The sequence below is a fragment of the Alligator mississippiensis genome, chromosome 4 (genome assembly GCF_030867095.1).
Source record: "Alligator mississippiensis isolate rAllMis1 chromosome 4, rAllMis1, whole genome shotgun sequence".
Lineage (NCBI taxonomy): Eukaryota > Metazoa > Chordata > Crocodylia > Alligatoridae > Alligator > Alligator mississippiensis.
This window is the reverse complement of record NC_081827.1, coordinates 85,031,537-85,053,584: the sequence shown is the minus strand read 5'-3', so window position 1 is coordinate 85,053,584 and position 22,048 is coordinate 85,031,537. Positions and strand designations below refer to the sequence as shown.

The 22,048-nt window shown below is 43.7% G+C and overlaps 1 protein-coding gene across 2 annotated transcripts in view; it reads left to right on the top strand.

Moving 5' to 3' along the window:
* The window catches only part of POC1B (POC1 centriolar protein B), a 392,982-nt gene that overhangs the window by 354,439 nt on the left and 16,495 nt on the right, over nt 1-22,048 (top strand). The window contains exon 11 of one of the 2 annotated variants that reach the window (XM_059726155.1): nt 2,047-3,242. The exons of the other annotated variant lie outside the window; for it this stretch is intronic. Within the exon in view, the coding sequence (XP_059582138.1) occupies nt 2,047-2,205 (159 nt within the window). The 3' untranslated portion in view covers nt 2,206-3,242. Of the gene's footprint in view, nt 1-2,046; nt 3,243-22,048 lie in introns of those variants that run through there. 2 annotated transcript variants of the gene reach the window in all.

Below are 22,048 nucleotides of genomic sequence, written 5' to 3'. Positions count from 1 at the left end.
CAGCTGCAGCCTGACCAGTGTCACGTAGAGGGGGAGGATCACCTCCTTGGACCTACTTGAGATGCATCTGTGGATGCACAAGTTACGGTTGGCCCTACTGACCGTGACCTTGCATTGTTGACCCATGTTCATCTTGGAGTCAATAATGATCCAAGATCTCTTTCTGGGGAGTTTCCCATCTTATAAGTGTGCTGCTGGTTCCTACTGCCCAAGTGCAGCAACCTGCACTTGTCAGTACTGAAACCCATCCTATTTTCGTTAGCCCACCCCTGTAACCTGTCCAGGTCCTGCTGTAATCTGTCCTTCCCTACTAGCGTGCCCACCTCACCCCAAATCTTGGTATCATCAGCAAATTTAAACAGGCTGCTTTTTACCCCATTGTCCAATCACTAATAAAGAAATTGAACAGTGTGAGCCCAAAGACCAAGCCCTGGGGGACTCTGCTGCCCACTTCCCTCCAGGTCAAAAAAGACTCATCCACCACTACCCTCTGAGTACAACCCTTCAGCCAATTTGCAATCCATCTGACTGTGTAGGCATCAATGCCACAGTCGCCTAGTTTTTAATGAGGATGGGGTAGGAGACAGTGTCAAAGGCCTTGCTGAAGTCCATAACGACTACATCCACCACGACACATGCATCCAATACTTTTGTGACCTGATCATAGAAGGCAATCAAGTTGGTCTGGCAGGATCTGGGACTTGGCTGTGAAAAGACATTGAGTCTGTTAGTAACAGAGCAGAGAAGTACAAAGGCCTGCAACAGTGGAAGGGAAGGAGACTCTTAATGTGATGAGAGAGTAATGCAGTAAAAAAGAGGGAACTAAAATGACACAGATGAGGGCTAAAAGAAAGGAAAACAATTCTTCCCTCCATGGATGGGTGGATTGTGAAAAAGTCACCTAACATAAGAAACATTATAAAGCTACCTCGATTGGAAAGTGCCAATTTCAATTCCTTGTTATTTTTCCATAATATTGACAGTATATAGAAACAAAAGAAATGATTGGCCTCTATATATGGCACGTGTTGAAATGACTGTATTGTGCATCATTTAAATCTATAAATTAATCCATACTGGTCTATAACATTCAGATACCTCAAAGACCTCTCATTGAAGTCTCAGTTTTGTACTGGTGTTTATGTGTATGTACATAGACAATATTGGTTTCTACTGAATGGACTTGAGAACTGCTTGGCTGTTAGTGGTATAACTAGGGAGGGGTGACTGAGGCAGTTGCTCCAGTCACTGACTTTAGTGGGGGAAGGTAGAAAAATACATCTGTCGCTGCAGCAGTGCGATCATGCTGGTGGCACAATCGCAACCAGAAGTCGCTGCTGCCCATATGTGTGATGGCTGCCCCAAGTGCTTGACTGTATCATTATGCCTCTGTTGGCTGTATATGTCTCTGCAGAGCCAATGACTAATGGACAGCATTATTTAGTTCAGATGGAAGGAGCCTATGCTATAAATTTGTCAGTGGCTATGTTCTGAAGTGTGTTGACAACAACAAAGTTCTAGGTCACTTGGAATTTTTTATAATATTTTTTTATAAGCACCAAACATGATAGTCTAGATTGTGACACTGCTACAATCCCATGTTTCCACTACTTTACCAACTAAAATTTCTGCCTAAAAAGAGAGACAGGAATGGCATAAGTGCCATTGCTGCCAGAACTGGTTTGGCAATTCATGCTGGCTGCAGCAATCAATGAGCAAAATGGAATATAACATATTATGAATGGAACAAGGAGGTTAAGAACACTTGAATGAGGCAGCGCAGCAGCCAGAATAATTTTTGCATCTGGATTTGATTTTTGGAAATTGTAGGTAAGCCACATTGTTTTTTCCTCTGAGATACGCATAGGCCGTTCGCTGTAGAAAGGATTCCTCCAGGCATTTCTAATGGAAACAGAAAGAATGAAAGAAATCAGATAGCAGAATGTCTCTGTGAGCTGTGCTGTTGCCAAGCAGATTATCTGCCATAATCTGTAAACACTGAACTGTGTTTGAATTATGAGGAACCTCTCTCTTCTTTTGTTTTAGCCCCCTGGGAGATGGGATGTTTCCGGACTGTTAATGTCACAGCATGACCTGTTAATAACCTGTGAAAGAGTTCCTCCAATCAGAGGCCGCCTCCTTCCCCGAGGACTGAGCAGCTGCAGTCACATGGATCGAATGCCTTGCTTGTATGCGGTTCATTGAGAAAATTCAAGCATGTGGCCTGAGGTTCCCCTGATGACTGTCTGTGGATGATGATTTCTACCATCTGTTCTGGCTGCCTGCAGCTCCCGGAAACGCTGAGGTGTATGCTGCTTCTGGCCATACGTGGGATTCTTAATGAAACCTCAGCTGCTGTCCAACTGTCTGAATATCAGATGGTTTTGAATTATCTTTCTGCAAAGGGGAGGGGGAGAAGGAGGAGGCCCTTTCCTTAACCCTTTTAATCTGAACCACTGTGCAATGCATACATAATGATAGGACACAAAGCAACAGAATTATTAGCATCTGCATTGTGCCAACTGCTACTTTTTGAGCTGTGTTTTTCTGCAAATATATATCAGGTTATAGTCATATGCAATGCCACTGCAAGCAGCTTTTCAGACTAAATATACAGCAGTGAATCAAATTCACTGCTGGTGTAACACAGCTGGTTGCACTATAATTACGCTAGGGATTAATTTGGTCTATATATTTCTAATTTCTCCTAAGGAAAATGTGAGCCCTATGAGCTGTGTATTGGTATTTCACAAAGGTCTGTTACAAATGCTTGGAGTGATAGATGTGGGTATCACAAATGGTTGAAATGCACACAAGGAATAATAGCAGTTTCAGAACTATTCAGTGGGAGACATGAAAACTGTACCAACTCTGCACATAAAGGTTAACATAAACTGCAAGTGGGCAAATCACAAGTCTTCATGTATGAGGGAGACTTTAAGGTAAAGGAAACTTTCTCTTTTATCCACTGGCCTTCATGGTCTTCATTATCTTTCACCATGTGTTTTGTTCACTACCAAGCTGTTAGTAGTTTAGAGTCTTTTATGATTTGCTGGGTATCAGCCATCTGTGGGAGCTGAGGCACTCATCAGCTTTCAGGATAGACCCTGATAGAAGGGATTTTTTTTTTCCCTTACAAAAAAGGCGTATCTTTTGCTCCCTGTTGATGCTGCTAATCATGCTAATAAATTTGTATTTTCACTATATTTTCATGACAATAAATTCTTAGCTCATAAACATGGGATAGAGTTCCAGTGTTTGGTAGAACAGAATGCTGAAAGCTTTTATACATTTCAGGTACAGACAATACACTGAGCAGAGATTCCCACCCATGATTTGGTCTGTATGAGAAAGGTTTGAGACTGTGGCAGATGTATGATGTTGCATTGCAGACCCATGGGGAAACACATTCCAGCCCCAGAGAGGGACAACCCCTAATGCCTTCCCTGAATCCATCCTTCTCCGTCGTTCTCCGACTCCTTGCTATTTTCTACCTAAGGCTAAATGCTAACTTTAGCACACACAGTGCTGCAATGTGGGGCTGAATGCTATTTCTGACGCTGTCAGTTTTCTGGTGGAATTGAATAAGGAGGCTGCTTTACTTGTGAAAGATCATCTGCACTAGACATGCTGATTTTCAAAAGTATTTTGTGTGAGCAAGTGGAGCCTCTGACAGATCAATACCATTTAGTGTATGCTGAGATGCTTTTATGCAATTGAGGGGCTGCTATAGGATTCTTGAAAGTATTAAGAATGGCTGCTTTGACTTCTTGCAGTTATTTTAGAGACAAGGCAATGCAGCTTTTTGAGATGCTTGAGTAGCTTCAAAGAAAGAAAGGAAAGAAACATAAGCAGTTTCTTTTCTCGGCCCCCCCAGTGGGATTTGAATGTTATAGCCCCACATTTGTTGAATGGTAAGAAAGGAGCGTCTGTAGTTGGTATAAGATGTTTCACATTTTCAGATTCAAGTTAAATACCTTTGTAGCATGACCTCACCCTGTTATTTTTAGAGGACATCCGAATATTATTGGTGATTCATGAAATTCAAAGATGCTCATTAGCAATGGCCCAGCTTACTGCAGGTTTTTGGTGCACATTGTATTCTGGTCCCATGCTTCAAAAAGGACATAACAGAAGCCTGCAAATATGTTCAAAACATTAGTGGCATAAACAGGAAGGAGGAGAATGGGGGCTTTTAGAGAGTCTCCAGAATTCTTTTTTTCCTTTATTGTCTTCCATTTTTACATACTGTGCAGAAATCAATGCAGAGCAGAGAGCCTGAAAGCAGATATTAAAAGAAAATTCAATACTGCTTAGAAAAATATTTCTATTCTATTGATCCTTTAAAAAAATTACACTGCAAGACACAGGAAGCACATACTCAGACTTAAAAAGAAATCGATTTTCCATAATGCGGGGTGACCTAAGGTCACCTCTTTTTTTTCTGTTTTCCATCATTTTAATAGTTGTTTACTTTCTAATGACCACCATAAAGATACCTTGTTTGTCAGCTCAAGTGAGGGAGATGGACAGGATGATAGAGAGAGAAGAGGTGACTTACAGGTGGCTTACATGCTGTATGTGCAAAACAGAGCCCTGCCCGAACCACTTCTCTTCCCTTTGTCTGTCTATACAAAGAGTTAACTCCAATGTCTGTAGCTGACCAAAAAAAATAACACCCCCCCCCTTTTTATTTTAAAGAAAATCAACTTTGTCTTTCTAGCTTCTTAAGGAAAATCTACAGCCTGTATCTTCCTCTTGCATAAATCTCTGTAACATTTAGAAAAACCCATAACTGGTTTGACAGATGGAAGCAGCTTGTAATGATATACTTGAAGCTCTGAGTGACTAAACCAAGTAATCAAAATGATTCCAAAAATGGCTTTTTCATGAATCTGTCTAAAAATTTCTATTACAGAGAATCTCCTCCCTCCCCCTGCCTTTTTTTTCTCTTCAAAATGAGTTGGGTACTTATACTTACACAGCTCTATCTCATTATGCATGATTTCCCTTTTCAGCTATTCACATCATGTCTTGGCTTGCAGTCACAAATGAGGTAAGGTGCTGTGAAATGTCACTAATAAATATGTTAAGTGAGTTTTTGAGCTGGAACTCAAAATGGAGAGCCCAAATTTTCCAATTCTTTTACTATAGTTCATTGATGCAATTTGGATTGTGATGGGATATATGATTAGTAGACAGTATAAAGAGTAATTTTGAAATGGAAGAAGATACTGTTTAATCCTTAGGGCACAAAAGATGAATATAATCATCCTTAGTAAATTGCATTAAGAAGCTGGATATATCCATTTCCTTCTGTCAGCTACTCAGAATATTGACTTTCAGCTTCCCCGTTTCAGAGGGCTTGTATGTGTACACCCAAGGGCAAGATTTAGCTTAAAACAATTACAATTTATTTGTCAATGTCAATTAATTGTTTCACTCAGATCTGAGCCATTTGTACCACAGACCCTTAGAAGATTAGGGGGAATTCACAGGAGAGTAACAAAATGACCTATGGCAAGGGAGCAACAGAATTAAGGCTTGTCACACAGTTCCATTGCAACATTTGCAAATCACTATTAAAGTTAGTACCTGTTAGGAGGTGGCCTTCTCCTAAAAGGAAACAACTTTGTAATGCCGTGAAGTTACTTAACACGTGCTAAACTGTTTCTATGTGCATCTGCTTGTGTTCTAAGTGCACTTAATAAGTGTGAAGTTAAACATCTGACACCATCTTTAATGTTTAAATGTCTCTGTAGAGTTTGGGTGTCTCAGTTTATAACTGTCTAACTTGAGAAAGTATCTGACTTTTGAAAGTGATATGTAGTCATGGCTTTACTCGGTGATTTGGTGCATAGCAATTCTGAAAATCAAATCTGAGGTATATCCAGTTGACTGTTCATAAACCTGAGGTATTCAAATTGTGCACATATGGGCCTTGATGTACCCATATACGTGTCTGCATAGGGGAATGACAACTATTTATACATATAGGAAGCTTCAGTGTTCAGATGCTGTGTTGATGGATGCTTTAGAATACCTAAGATGCATGTAGTAACTGAAGGCTTGCAAAGAGAGAGAGAAATTGTTTGGGGACACCCAAAGGCTCATAATTAGAAACTGCTTAGGATAAAATTGAGCAAAGGAAAAATTATAAAAGAAAGTTCTTTAACACTGGTACCTTATTAGATGGTAGGCTAATTTCCCACAGGAAATAGTAGAAGACTCATTGTTCAAGTTATTTATAACTATAGACTGCAGAACGAACCAGATAAAATACAGTTGGGAACAATTCAATACTACAGGGAATGTCTCTTCCAGAGGAACTGTAGGGCTAGACTCACAAGGCGTGATGCACGGTGACTTTAAACTACCTTAATATAAATAAAGAACAGACAGCTGCTTGCCATAGTAGTCTCCTGGAATAAATTAGAGCAAATTCCTAGGTGCCTAACTTGTGCAGACTGTCAAGAACCAGATAGATCACCTAGTGACTAGCCGTGCTTCTTACAGTAGATATACTTACAAGCATGCATACAAATAGTAAAAATAAGGAGCTTCTGGATATGTAAGGGAGTAAGTCTGACAGGTTTTATGCATTTTCACAACAAAATTGGGCAAGCTCATTTGAGAAACTTAAACAACTGTACAAGTTCTTGAATTAGTAATTTAAGTAGATGGCCAATAAAAACATCACAGGAATTTCCAATAGTTATTGGGACTACAGTGATGAAATGATTGTCGAAAAGATTCTTTGTGTGGGCAGGTCACTTTTAATACATCAGAGAGGATGAGATCGGAATATTAAGCATAATTCACAGTGCCCATCCAGATCTTGTGAAATGTAAGAATAAAGAAAAAGCTGGAGACTTCCTGCTTTAGCCAGACCATTGAACTGCAGCCACTGATAGCAGGATCTAAACACAACACCTACAAGATATTACATAAAAAACCATGCAAAGGAATCACTAAAAGCACATGAGAGTCCAGATATTCCAGAGATTAGAGATTCCATATTCTAAGGTTAGCACAGATGCAGTCAAATCAAGTGAAAGTGTGCATCTTATGACTATTGAGCATCTTTGTTTTAAACTGGGATATTGTGTGGAATGCATCAAGTAGTAATATAATAATAAATTGTAAATTGCATTTTACTAGCCATTAAATTCCAAAGGATTTAATAAATAATGAACCATAACTGTAATTTTGGCAATTTTTTCAGTTCAAGTCCTTACTAGGGATAGTCAAATGCATTAATACAAAATTCAGTAAAACCATCATAGAACGTCATTAAAAAATACTTGGCAAATTCAAAGAGTCCATAGTTAAGACCAGCAGAACCTCTCTAGTCCCACAGTATTAAGTTTATAGAGGCTCATGGAAAATGGACAAAAACTTAAGTGCCAGAATCTAACAATCTCTTACTAAAACAATTTAATCAGGGATTACTTACAAAATAAACTAGAGCAATGGAAATTACTATGATAAGCATGCTCTGAGTACAGGTAAAAGAGAAAGTTGGATTTTAAACAAAGTTATTGGCAACCTACTAAGGTAACAGCATCTAGTTAACCTATGCCAAGATCACATACACAACCCACCTCAACCCTGAGGTTTAGTCTCAAAGTGGGGACACACAAAGGTTAGGGAAAGAAAATACACATAAACCAGTTTAAGTGATCAGAAACTGGTTTAAACCTGTAACTGAACATAAGTTCAGTGCACATAGATAAACCAGTTTCAAAATGGCCAAAACTGGATTAAGATATACCTGGTTGAATGTAGTATCAGACTTAACTGATTTGAGTCAAACCAGTTTATGGAACTTCTGTCTCAGACCCCTTCCTGGTTTAAGTTAAACCAGAGGCCCCCAGCATCCCAGCATGCTTTTCAGCCCTGGGCTAAGCTCAGCTGTCTGCTCCAGACAGCAGAGCTGGCCCCGCCCCCTGCTCTCTAGCTGGAGCAGGGGTGGGGGTATGGCCAGACACTGGCCCAGCATGGCCTGCTAAGACTAAGGGGGCAGGAAGGGAGTATTTATTCTTCCCTCCATCCCCTCTCCCCCTGGGGACCACAGCTGGGGTCTGCCTGGCCAGGTGAAGCAGTGCCTGTCAGAGTAAACTCTGCCCCCCCCAACCCCTGCAACTATAGTGGCAGGGACAGAGGTGTGGCCAGAGCCAACCAGCATAGCCCCGCCATCTGCCTGCCTCACCTGCGGCTGTGGCTGTGGGGCTGACCTGGGCTGGTCCGTGGAAGGGTGGATGGGTGCTGAGGGGCCAGCCCAAGATGGGCCATGGGGGTATGGCCCTTCCCAGCCAGCTGTGGCTCGGTCTGGGGCCACGAGAGCTGTGTGCCTGGATTGCTCCAGGCTTCTCTTGCCCAGGCCAGGTGGGGCTATCATGGAGCTGCAGCTAGCTGGGGAGGGCTGTGGGGGCAGGGCCCTTCCCAGACAGCTGTGGTGCCATGACAGCCCAGCCCAGCAGTGGCTGGCTGGGCAGTGACGTGGAGGCAATGCCTCTGCAGCTGTGGGTGGGCACCTTGGCAGCTGGACTGGTTGTGCAGGACATGTTAATTGTGCCTGTGGCTGCCCAGACCAGCTCGAAGGTGCCAGTGGGCCCAGATCCCAGCAACTGCCCACTTCAGGGGCTCAGGTCCCTGCAGCCGCTGCCACCATGCCCCTTGTTTGTCATTGTACATCACCCAGCCATCTGCAGCCACACCAGAAGCTGCGCACTGGCTGGAGCTGGTGGGGATCTTCTGCCTCCCTTGCCTCCAGGTGTGACTGCTGCTAATGCCGCCACCCCTGCCCATATCCACACTGCTCTGGGTGGGCAGGTGGGAAGCTTCAGCCCAGCAGCTTCTGCCCAGTGCATAGAGCTCTGGCTCCAGCCTCTGGCCACCTTCTATCCACTCTGCCCACCCAGTGCAATGAACTGGATGGAGGTGGATGGGTAGGCAGAGCTAGGGGAAGGTAGCTGGGAGATGGAGATGGATCTCCATGCGCTGGGCAGAAGCCACTGAGCTGAAGCTTCTACCACCTGGAGTGGTGCGGCATGGCAGAACCAGGAGCCACAGCTGGAGGTGGTGGGGAAACAGAACAGCCCTACCAGCCCCAGCCAGCATGCAGCTTTGGTGGGACCATTCCCAATGCAGCTGCAGCCAGCTGGGTACTGCTGTGCTCCCTTTGTCTCCAGCACCCCCTTCTCCTCCCACTCCTGCCTCTGCTGCACCATTCCAGGCAGCGGTGGGGGAGGGAGCTTCAACCCAGTGGCTTCTGCCCAGCGCATGGAGATCTGGCTCTAGCTCCAAGCTGCCTTCCACCGCTCTGCCTGCCCACAGAGGCTGCTCATTGTGCTGGGCAGGCAAAGCAAATGGAAGACACCTGGGAGCTAGAGCCAGAGCTCCATGTGTGAAACTTCCTGCTCACCTACCCATAGTGGCATGGCAGAAGCAGGGGTGGCAGCAGCAGTGGCAGCTGGAGGTGAGGGTGGCAGAATAGCCACACTGGCCCCTCCTGGCCAGTGTGCAGCTTCTGGTGCAGCTGCAGCTTGCCAGGTGCTGCACAGTGATGGACAGGGGGTGCAGTGGTGGCTGTGGGCACCTGAGCCCCCGTGGTGGGTGGCTGCTAGGCTTTGGACCCACCAGCATCTCTGAGCCAGCCTGGGCAGCCATGGGCATGATTAACACATTTCACATGGCCAATCCAGCTGCTAATGTGCCCACCTGCAGCTGTAATGGTGTCAACTTTGCACTGCTGGCTGGCTAGTCACCACCTGTGTTGCTGAGCTGGGCTGTCATAGAGCTGCAACTGGCTCGGAAGGGCCCTGCCCTCACTGCCCACCTGGGCCCCACTGGGCCCTTCCCATCTGGCTGTGGCTCTATGATGGCCCCGCATGGCCTGGGTACGGGTAGCTGGGAGCAATCCAGGCACATGGCTCCTGTGGCCTCAGCCCAAGCCACAGTTGACTGTGAAGGGCCTGAGGCCTGCAGCCCAGCCCAGGTGGGCCTCTCTGTATCTGCCCTTAGCATCACTTGTGGGCCAGCCTGTTTCAGCCCCAGCCTCAGCCCTGGGCAGGTGGTGGGGCCATGCAGGCCAGCTCTGGCCAGGATCCCCAATGCATGAGCAGTGGGGAAAGCCAGGCAGACCCCAGCTGCTGTCCCTGTGCCTGTGCCTGAGAGGGGAGACAGGAGAGTTTAATTTCTATCCCTTTCCCTCTTCACCTGAGGTGCTGCCCAGGCTGGTACCTGGCCACGGCTGCCTTCTCCGCCCCCCTCTCCCCCTAGGGACAAGCCTGGCAAGGGCTGCTCCCTTGCCTCCAGCCAAACCCTGGCTGGGGTCCTTGCAGGCCAGGGTCAGGGTTTAAACCCTTTTCCAATCATACTTAGCAGCCTGGGGGCAGGAGGGCTGGCCATGCCCTCCCAGGTCAGCTTCCCTTCAGGCTTACGGCTGCTGCAGAGTGGAAGGGAAGACTCACTTTAGCACCTCCCAGGCTTCTAGCCTGAGCCACTGTAGGCATGTGCATGTATTTCTGCAATCAAAAGTGAATGTGTATTCACTTGCAAATTGGTTCAATCTATGCAGGTTAGACTAATCTGCAAAGACTGAATCAATTCAAGCTCAGGCTTTTTGAATGTCTGTCCCTAGCCAAATAAAACCAAGGATGACACCAACTATCTATGTCTTAAAAACACCTAGAACACTACTGACAGTCATTATATGCTGATGGGAGTAACCAGTGGTGATTGTCCGAGTAGCAGCTGTGTGATAAGGGGACTATTGAGGTTCAAGGACAGAATTTTTATTGAGACAGATGCCTATTGAAATTAAAAATAAGTTTTTAATTTTCACCTTGCTTTGACCATCTGCTCGGACCTCCACCCTAGACATTACCCTTTGATCGTGTGATAAATTTGCATTTGACTTCCAAGAAAAGATGATGAAATAACAGCCATTTGAGCTGAGGAAGTCACATTACTTGTGTATTCAGCTGTGTAGGGACATGGCTGGGTGCCCGGGTCAAAGCAGAAGCAGCAACTTCTGGTTGTTGCCCAGATAGTGATTGCAAATGCACAGCTGCTGCTTTTTTTTTTTTTTTTTTTTGCCCCACCCCAAGTCGTTCCTGGGGAGGTTGCTACTACTGCCTCTTGCACTTATGCCACTGATTCACCTTTGTAACCTTGATCACAGGCAGGTAACTGGGGCAGCCAATACAGATCATTGTTGTACCACCTTGCTCTTATTCCAGTGAGTCCTTTGAAACACATTCTAATCCCTTAGTCACACTGAGTGATACTGTGCACCTCAAATACTTGCAGGATCAATATTCAAAGAGTAAGGTGAGCAAGGCTAGGAGGATCTGGCCCTTTGCTTGTATCTTGTATTCTTTCTCCTCTTCTTCTCTTTATAGTCTGTAGCTTGTACGTGCTAGGACAGCCTCCTGTCTTTCTCACCTTCTTAACTCCACCTGCTGCCATGCAGCCGTCCTACCCTCAATTCCATACACAACCAATCTTGCTTTTGGTCCTCTTGCAATGCATGCCTAAAAAACATAGAAGATAGCTCTCCATGTTCTGTATCTTAATGGAAGCTGCATGGCCATCTTTGGATGTGCCTAAGTTAATTAGCCCAGTGCGGTGATGAAGCTGCTCTGCTTCCTGTTCAGGAGATAGCATGCTTTGAGCAGCTTAGCAGTGGGAGTTTCTGAGTGAGGGTGGAGTTCTGAGAGGGCATCTACCTTTGTAATCTACCCACTGCACCTTTTGTGGCCCCTGGTTGGAAATTGTTGCTTTAGGGCACAGGGGGGCTCTTCCTGTATAGTAATACTGTACTTAATCCTGATCAGGGATGATGGACATTATTGCAACAAATTAATAAAACCAGTGACAGGAGGGTTAATACATTAATCTGTATTGGGAGTGATTTTAGTAGCTTTCCGTGTATCAGACCAGACAGGATGCAGGCCTTTGTGTTAACAACTAGTATTAGAATCTGTTGTTTCATGTCTGTTTTTTTCAATGTGCACATGCCTCTGTTTCTGTGTGAGCAGACACTTTGTTTCAGCTGCTCACCCAATTGTATTGGAGGACAAGAGCGTGGTAGTCTGAAGAGCGGGATTGCTTCTTCCCATCAGGCTGTCCTTGGAGGTATCTAGGCCACTAAGAGAGCACACATTCCATTTCAACAGATGCAGCTCACATTTATGCAGGGTACAATTGATAGGGTGACTCACTGCTGTGTTAATGCAAGCTCCCTGCTTTTTTTTTATTCTTCCCTTTTTTTGAATTATAACTTCAGTTCATTCAAGTAAAATAGATTTTACTTACTGCCTTACTGTGCTATTTTAGGGGCAGAATAAGAGGACAATGCACATAGGTGGTAATGGAGAGACATGATTGCAGGCTCTGTATTACATGCTTATTTGGGAGCAATTAAAAACACAGTGTTAAAAGAGAAAGAATACAGAATATAGGAGACTGTGTATCATCCTACATGCCTGAATACTGAGCAGTATAATTAAGATACATTTCATGCAGTCCATATGTAAGAACAATAGATATAGGAAGAAAATGGGCCCCATCCTCAGCTGGCGTGCATTAGTATAGCTCCATTTAAGTAAATGGGACAATGCTGAATTATATCAACTGAGGATCTAGCCTTAGCACAGCCCCTCCGCCTGTCCTCATCATCTCCACCATTCATCAAACTGCTGTGTTCATAAGCATCGATTCATAGAAGTAAGCTACAGTACTCTCGCTTACCTTGGCTTGTTTAGCAAAGGGACTTCATACAAAAGACACCTCATGGTCCAGCTGCTGCAGAACTCCTAGGACTAATACTGACTACTGGTGGCTTAAACATACCCTTTACCAGAACCCCACCTATCGGGATGCTCTTGGTCTACAGTTTAACTTGATTGGTATCGTCTGTAACACACCCAGAGTTTACATACGATTAAAAAATATACTTTTTATATTGATCCTCTGGGAGACGCACACAGAAAGAGAACTAATAAACCTTACAAACATTTCCCTCCCTTACTCTTCTCATCACTCTGAAGTATTCTTTGGGTTTTGCTCAGGAACTTCTGGGGGTGTCCATGATTCTTCCTCTGAAGCTTGCAATCTTTCTTTAAAATTATGGACTCCTTCATGTTCTTGTCCACATTAGCCTGCTTCAACCTTGGCTGTTCCCACATTTAAATAGAACCTTGTCTCCCAGCTCCAGCATTGTTCTTTCTTCCTGTCTCCTGTCCCCAAAATTCCCAAGGTATCCTATGAGTCTTCCTCACCTTCTTGTCTTGCTTTCCTTATTCACTTCTAGGAATTTTCTCCTCTCTGCAGAGAAGGGGGAAGAACTAGCTTCTCCTACTTCAGCCCATTTTTTCTGAGTGTTTTCACCTGAAAGTGTGATCATTATGGTCTGACAACCTACTTTCCCTGGTTTGACAGTGCCTTTGTTGGCAGTGGATTCCACATATACTGCCACTTTATAATTAAATAATTCAAGATAATGACTTCATAACTTCAGCTGTATGTCATGAATGGTATGCAGACAGGTTGACTGTGTCATAATAGTGGAAATCTTAATTAAACCTGGACTTACACTTCCTTTGAGGTAATTTTCTTTATCCTCTGGATTGTCTATATGTTTAGACATAATAACTAAGAGTTCTGTAGGGATTAATCAGCTGAAAATGACAGAGTAAAAGCTAATCTGAACTTTCATTTAGAACTTCAACAAATTGAAATCAAATTGTTCATGCCTGGCTCATGAGTACTTAATTAGTCATTAGCATTTTCACATACAATTACATTTTCTTGTTCTTGCTTAGACCATAAATGGGATTCTCAAAATATCATGAGACTATTCTTACTGTAATTTGTTTAGCCAGTAGGAATTACTGTAATTCTCATTTTTAACTTTATTTTTAAGTTGAGAGGTCTAAGATACATGTCCAAGGCAAACCTTTTAAGGAATTAAATATCATGGATGAAAACCTGGTTCTTGAAGAGTGGCAAAGTTCCCATTGACTTGAATGGTGCCAGGTTTTCATCCCACACAAGTTCAAGTCTCTGCAAACAAAGCAGAGACTTGATTTTAACACCAAATACATTTAAAAAAAGTATTTCTGTGATTAAGAGATTATATACGTGAGATAAGGCAAAATAAGTCTGTCCAGGGCATGACATGTACAAGTTGATTGAAATTCAGTTACAGGATTAGAAGAGAAAAATCATTGAAACCAATATTTATTTCAGAAACTGAAAGGATTTTCAACTCTTCACGTTCGTTATAAAAAAAAGACATTTACTAGAATTCATACTTCATGCCATTTGTTTTTGGCACAGTCTTTTTCCAGTTCTGAGAACAGATACTATTTATTCATCATGATATACAAGCTGTTTTCCTCCCTTTGCTAGCTCCCCTTTACAAGTTAAGTTATATGCTCTGCAAATATTGTATGTATAGTTAGTTAATTATAGGAATTATCTAAGAGGAATTATCTGAGAGAGGGTGGCTACTCCAGCCCCAGTATCATTGCTCATTGCCAGTATTTGAATGAAATAAACAGTGTAAAATGGGCCATTCTCTCCCATGTGCTTTGGTATGCTATATAGTATGGCAAAATAAAAATCTGGGGCGAGTAGCTTTGCTTATGTGAAGACCTGGAGGATAACCAGGTGGCAAGCTAATAAACCAGGTAACTGCTAATATAGATTCGTCAAGAGTAGTAGGCAACCATCCATCGATCGTTTAGATCATGGTAAGAGTAAGTCATGGCTAACCAACCCAATTTCCTTCAATAACAAGGGACTGGCTTTGTGGATGGAGAGAGAGAAATGGATGTGATATACATTGACTCCAGCAAGGCCCCCATTGCATTCCCATAAGAAACCAGAAGTAAATATGGTCTAGATGAAGCTAGGTAGGTGTGTAACTGGTTGAATAATGGTCAAATGTCGACTCAACATCAAAATGTAGTCTGGTTCAATATTTTCTTAATGATAGGAAGGAGGAAATTGAGTATACACCAGTGAATTTGCTAGGCAGACACTATAGAGCAGGGGTGAGCAAAACATGGCTCACAGGCCAAATCTGGCATGCTAATTCACCGTATCTGGCCTATGGTTGCCCCCGCAGTACTCTTTATGGGGCCAAGCCCCACCTGTTTCCACTTGGGGCAGCCTGTGCCATGCTCCTGCCAACACCCTTGCTCCAGCTCTGGCTCCCACCCTGGCCAGCACATGCAGCTTCCTAGTGGGGCTGTTTCCACTGCTGCTGCTGTCACTCAGGTACTGCTCACCTCTCCCTGCCTCCAGTGGCCCCTCCTCCTGTCCTTGCTCTTGGCACCAGGTAGTTCAGGCAAGTGGCAGCAGCCATGTGGTCATGTGCCAGGCTCTACATACCCAGCCAAGCAGAGGGGAAGCTGCAGCTGAGCAGCTTCTCTCCCAGCACATGGGGCTTTAGCTCCAGTTTGAGCTCGCAGCTTCCCTCTACTCACTCAGCTGCCCAGTGCAATGAGCAGCCCCCTGTAAGCAGCTGAGTGGGTGGAAGGCAGTTCCACTGGGAAGCTGTGTGCAGTGGCGGGGGCCAAGTGTGACAATGCCATCAGTGGGTGCAGGGCAGGTGCTGTCAGGAATATAGTGTGGGTTGCCTTGGGCAGGAGCAGGTGGGAATTGGCCCCACGTGGGGTGCCACGGGGGCAGCCACAGTCCAGGGAGTGGAAAGATTGTACCTGCACCTTGCATTTGTACCATATGTCCCAGGAAAATTCTGCTGCATCCACCCCCAGCACCATCCTCCCTCTTCCCATCCCCAGCCAACTCCCAGGACCTAGCACATTGGCAGCCCCCCACACACACATGCCCCCCCAACACACACATCTCACCCACCACCACACATGCAATATAGAATTGTAAGACTTCATTTTGAGGTATTATGCAGTCACCATAAAATATGCACTCTATATGCACTACTAAAAATAACAAATCAGGACAAAAATTATATTTTGAAAAAGAAGTAAAATGTGTTATAGTAGATGTTTGATTTTTTTTTTAGTAAATGATTTGTTTTTAAACTTGAATACATATGTGCATAAGCTCATCAAAACTTGTTAAGTGGCCCACCATCCAAAATAATTGCCCACTCCTGCTGTAGAGGACAGATTTAGGATACAAAATTATTTTGATAAATTTAAAAAATGATCTGAAATAGATTACATTCAATGAAGATAAATGCAAAACACTATACTAAGAAAGGAACAAATTAAGTTCACAAATACAAAATGGGAATGGCTGGCTAAGATACTGCATGACAGAAAAGGACCAGGACTTCATGAATAGGAATCTGAATCTGGGGCAAAAGAGTGATACTGTTACAAAAAAAAGCCAAAAGTGTACTGGAATTTGTCAGATGTGAGTTACAAGAAGTGATTCTTTTGTTGTATTCAACACTTGTGACTGGAGTAATTTGTCTAGTTTTAGATTTGTCTAGTTTGAAGACGGACATGGACATGAACAAAATAGAGTCCAAAGGAGAAAACCATTAACAAATAAAAACTGAATATCCAGAATACATGATATTAGCAAAGATTGGGGGAATTAGAATTATTTAGTGTGCAGCTGGACAGGATTATTTGGTCTGGAGAAGTTTGAAAGATGATTTAATAATAGACTTCAAAAATTAAAAGGTAGTTCTAAGGAGGGTAGCAAACAATTATTCCTGTGTCTACAAGGGACAACACACAAACTTGTCTTATATTGCAACAAGGGAAACTAGGAAGAACTTTCAAACTACACAGCTGACTAAGCACTAAACAGCTTGCCCAGATAGGCTGTATTATCTCCATCACTGAAGTTTTTAAGTGCAGATTAGGTAAGCATTGTTTAGACACTGATGAAAAAGAGGTTTCATAAGATGATCTCCTAAGGTCCCTTTCAGCCCTATTTTCTATAATTCTGTGAATATGTTATGTAGGACTTGATAAGACACTGCCATTTGGGAAACAGAAAGTATATTGTGGATTTGTGACAAAAGTCTGAGTGAAGGTTTGGAATATATCTGAAATTCAGTCTTAAGGTCCGCATTGTTGTTATAGGACTCTATGTTGGCGATGTAAGGCCAGTGGGCTGGACTCAGCATATGGAACCTTTGGATCTGGTCTCAGGAGCCGTAACTTAGGTGACATTCAGCATCAGGGGCTTTGTCCACAGCACATCGCCTTTGGGCGCCAAGGGCTTTAAGGAAGGCGAAGCTTTCCTTGTGCCATGCTGCAGTCAGGCATGCAGGGTCTGGCAGAGGTGGGTTCTGCCCACACTACTGAAATTGAAGCAGCAGAAGCAGCTGGGTCCTAGTGCCTGCCTGTCTCAGACTCCAGCTGGGTTGTTTCAGCCCTTGGCCAGAAAACATTGCTGACCCCTGCTCTATGCTAATGGTCTAAAACCCTACAGTGATACCGTACAAGCTGTTCAAAGAAATCCTAGCCCCAACAAATCCATGCAAGTTTTATTATTGGCTTCAATGGAGCCATGCTTTCCACTCATATTATTTTGGAACATTATAGTATCCAAATTTCCAGAGAACAAGAACTGAAAGGTGCCAGTCAAAATATGTTATCTTTCTCTGTGGTTGTTGGACTGGAATGTAGCATATCTGGAATGATCTTTTTGTACTCTCCTGAGTCTATTGCACTCCCATGTGAACATGCAATACTGATCTCACTATAGATCATGACATTCTAAAAATATGTGCCCTTATGGGTGACCCCAAATGGAAGACTTTCATCTGCCGAAAACAATTTGCTGACAGCTGGACAGTCCCAATGGAGCATATGCCCTCAATGCATCCACAGGAAATTCACGGAAGATGCAGAAACAAAAAGAAATCAAATTTCCAAGCTTCCCCAAAGAACAAGTCTGTAAGTGCAATACTGGTTCTTTCTTAATTCTGCAGATAAATTTTGCAGAACTTTAATATTACAGACAATAAATAATCTCCATAGAAAGACTGTGGAAGATTTTGGTACTGGTATAACTAAGCCCTGGTTTTATAAAATCTTATTTTAGGAACTTCCCCTTTTTTGCAATTGAAATTAGAGGGGGAAGTCTGGAGTTGTGCTCCGTTCTGTCAAGACTAGAGATGTAACATTACCATAAAATTCTCCAAATTCCCAAATTTTCCAAATAGGGCCTCAGGGGGAAAATTTTTTTTTTTTTTTTGGAAGTGGTCTGAAAGTAGTGTAACAAAAACTCCTTTGAAAAGTGGACAGTCTGGCAAAAAGAAAGTGGAAGAGTGGGAGAGGAGGGGAAGCCAAATGTTAGCTTGAATAAATTAGCTATGAAGAAATTTAGACTGGATGTTAGAAGAGTTTTTTTAGTCACTAAAGCAGGTTCCAGGACAACTTTTGAATAGGAGTGGGGGGAAACACTAGTTTTAAGATGAAGATGGATATGCTGTGCTCTCAGTAAGCCTTATGGAATTCACAAGAGTTTCCAGGTTAGAGGAGTAGACAAGAGGGCACCATTCCCTGGAGTTCAGCAGTAAAGGGATATATGTGTTACCAGTGCAGGAAGTGTCTGTTTGGATGAATGACTTTCTACATTATTACTGTGCCTGTCCTGGCTTGAGCTATACTACTGCTGTCAGGGTTAATGTAACTGTAGTAGCATAACATGGGGTGGGTGACCTGAGCTTGTAAGTTGCATCCAAGGGCTACTCACTGCAGCCTACCTTTCTGCTGTCTGCCTGCCACTTAGTTTTGCTCTGCTGACACTTTCCAGCTCCAAGAAGCAGCAACCTGGCACAAGTACTCTGGGAACAGCAGAGCAGCAATGGAGTAGCTGTTGATGCAGGAGAACTGACCCCAATTTTTTTCCCATGGAATTCAGCCTTTTTTTTTTTGTCCTCTGGACATGGGCTTCATTGGGGAAAAAATGGAGTGAAAATTCTGCCTCCAGCAGCAGCAAACTCATAGCCAGTCTAGAGAAATGTGGTTCCCAGAACAGCTGACACTCTGCTCTGTTCCTGTACATGGAGAAAGCAGGAGGAAGGGGCTGCCCAGGGCTCATTTTTTCCATGCTATACCTCTGCGTAACTGTGCTGTAACTGCTGTGGTAGGGACTCAGCCTGAGTGAACGCTGCCTGAGGAATTAACTTCTAATGGGAAATCTGTGCAGACTTGCTTGGAGTTAGAGAGCAACTAGTTTCCAGCTTGATGACTCTGTTCTCCAAAATTACATGGAGCCCAGTTCTCTGCTACATTACACGGAGGGGCTCCCAGGGTGTGTCAGAGGGAAAATGATACCCCAGACACTGAATTCTTTCCCAACCTCACTTCTGCACTCTGGGTTTTTTTCATGGCTCCCACAGGGGAGTCCTTTATGAGCCAGATACTTTCCACTTAAGCAAGTGGAAAAGATGAGCCATTGTTACCACGGACTTGAACCAGATGTGAACCAGTGACCCAGAAGCAAAATATTCTACTTTCTATCTCTAAGCCAGTTCTTTAATTTGCAATTCCAGGAACTAAAAGAATCCTGCTCAGTTAGTAACTGATGTTCTAGTTAAATTGCAAGCTGCTGTAAAAAAAAAAAAAAAAAAAAGGCAACATTTTTGTTCCATTTTACAAAGGTATTTTTTTTAAATTCATAGATCCTTTTAAAGCACCACTACCTTTTATTGTGAAAAATTTACCACCTCCTATATTGGTTGTGTGAAGCATATTAATTACACGCCAATTTAGAATGTAGTGAAAATGCCACCATCTGCTGGTTGCATCATGACTGAAAAGACTGCAAAAGGGCTATTTTAATGGATTAAGCTTGGTTGACTCAGTGAGGAAATCCCAGTTTAGATTTAGAGATTAGAATTCCTTGGAAGTCTTTTCTTCTGGACAGTGCTTCACATAACAGACGTACCAAACAGACCCAGTAATGCATGCTAGGAACCTCTGGAATGAATGTCATTTTAAAATGATGTGATTTTGTTACTGAGAAGCTTCGGATGTTCAAATGCCTCCGAGGCATTCCTTGACCAAATATTTTGGCAGAAGTGTGTCACAAAGTGGATTTTCTTTAAAAATAAATGTAAAAAAAGTATTCTGCCCATATCCTGAGTGTTTTCCCACTCTGGTTTTCTATTGTTTTCAAATGTACAGAGAAGAGAAAAATATGATGAAGAGTAGATTGAGATCATGCTACATTCTTTATCTCTGCCTATGTAACCTCATTCCAGTGTGTGTTGTTTCTCCTAAAACAAATTAAGTGATATTGTTTCTGGACTTCTCTGAAATTATTTGCCATGCTTTACTGTACTTCTCCTTATGTGTAGAACCCAGTAAAAATATTCATTAAAAAAGGAGTTCTGTTCTCCCACACAGTGATTTTACAGCAGTGTAACAATAGTGATTTCAATGATGTTAATGGGGTTTTACCCTGAGGTAAGTGAGAGCACATATGTTTAGCATAAGTAAAAATGCTATAATTTTAGTAGCTCATAAGTTGAAGTATCCACTGGTTAAAGACAGTTATCCAGTAGCACAGCTGGAGGATGGGTGTGAGCTGAGCACTAGCCTTGGGTGCAGACTTATAGAGAGGGTGCCAGCATGGATGACTGGTGTCACCTTACTCAGGGGGGGCATATGCCCTCCCAGTGACGAGTCAGTGATGGGAGGATCCCCCCCTGGCCAATATTGCCAAATGGGGGGGCCCCCAGTGGCTGATCTCACTCACTGGCTCCCAGAAGTGGTTGCGGTGCTCCCACTTCCTGGCTGGTGCTCGCAGGGGGGTACCAGCACTCCTGCTGCCCCCTCCACCCATCACCTAAGCGGGGAGTGCAGCCAGTCAGGGGATGCACCAGCACTCTTGGGGTGCATGTGCACCCCCATGTGCCCCCTATGCATTGCCACTGGGTGCCTATATTGTTGCAGCAAAAATTCGGGTCTGTGTCAGTGAGGTCATGTCATCTGGTCCAGTGCTAAGTAGGTCACTATGTGAACTCCAGATGACCTTACCCTGTTAAGGATGATGTAAGGCATCTGAGGAGGGTGTCAGATACAGATTTTGAGATGTGTTCAGAGCATGGGTGAGAGCCGTGCCCACACCTAGTATAAAGGGGGTGTGTGGGTGGAGCTGTGTGCACGTCTGGGGTGCGTTGGGTGTGTGAGTGGATTGAGAGCATGTGGTGGCTGGATGAAGGGTTGAGAAAGAGAGCTAGTGAGAAGGTGTGAGGGCATGGGCTCAGACACTGGCGGAGAGAGAGAGAAAGAGCAATAGCGGATTGGAGTGTGCAGTGCTCCGTGGAGGTGTGCTGCCTGGGACACGCCAGTGACTCGAGGGTCTCCAGCGTTTGCTCCCCTTTCAGCAAGACTTCATAGCGAAGACAAACAGGGTTGTCTCCTCAGAACCTTTCCCTCCAGGTGTGTGTCTCTGACACCTTTTGCCTTCCTTTGCATAAGGATTACCCAATCCTACCTGCCCCGCACCCCTACTTTTCTCCCCTGTCATCAGTGCCGGAGTGGCTTGAAGGCAGGTGGCCACTTGAGGACCAACAACAGTGGCCAGAGTACAATAAATTACTCCCAGTTCTTCCCTTTATAAAGTTCCACCCACCTGTCCTTGTTGGGTTATTAGTAATAGTGTGTTTATTAATGTTTAGGATGGCTATAGGATCTAGGATAGTAATTAGTCCCTTAAGGACATTGGTATTAGATAGTGTGCAGAGATTTAAGTGGTGTACTTGTTATTTGTTACTGTTACTTATCTGTTGTTCATTAGTTAATAAACCATTGATTCATGTTAATATCTTGGTGTGAGTCCTAATTAATCAAATCATAACTAATCACCAGGTGGATTGGGTGGTGATAGATACGCCCTGGTCCATCTGTTAACTAACTCAGGGGTCAAAGACCACCTCCTCATTTGCTATCCAACTGTAGGGGGAAGCTGACCATTAAATGATCCTAACTAATAAGGAGCTAATTAAGTCCACATGCAACAGTATGGCCTCCTCTCCTCCAGGAGTTTTTACCTGTGCTACTTGCCATAGGAG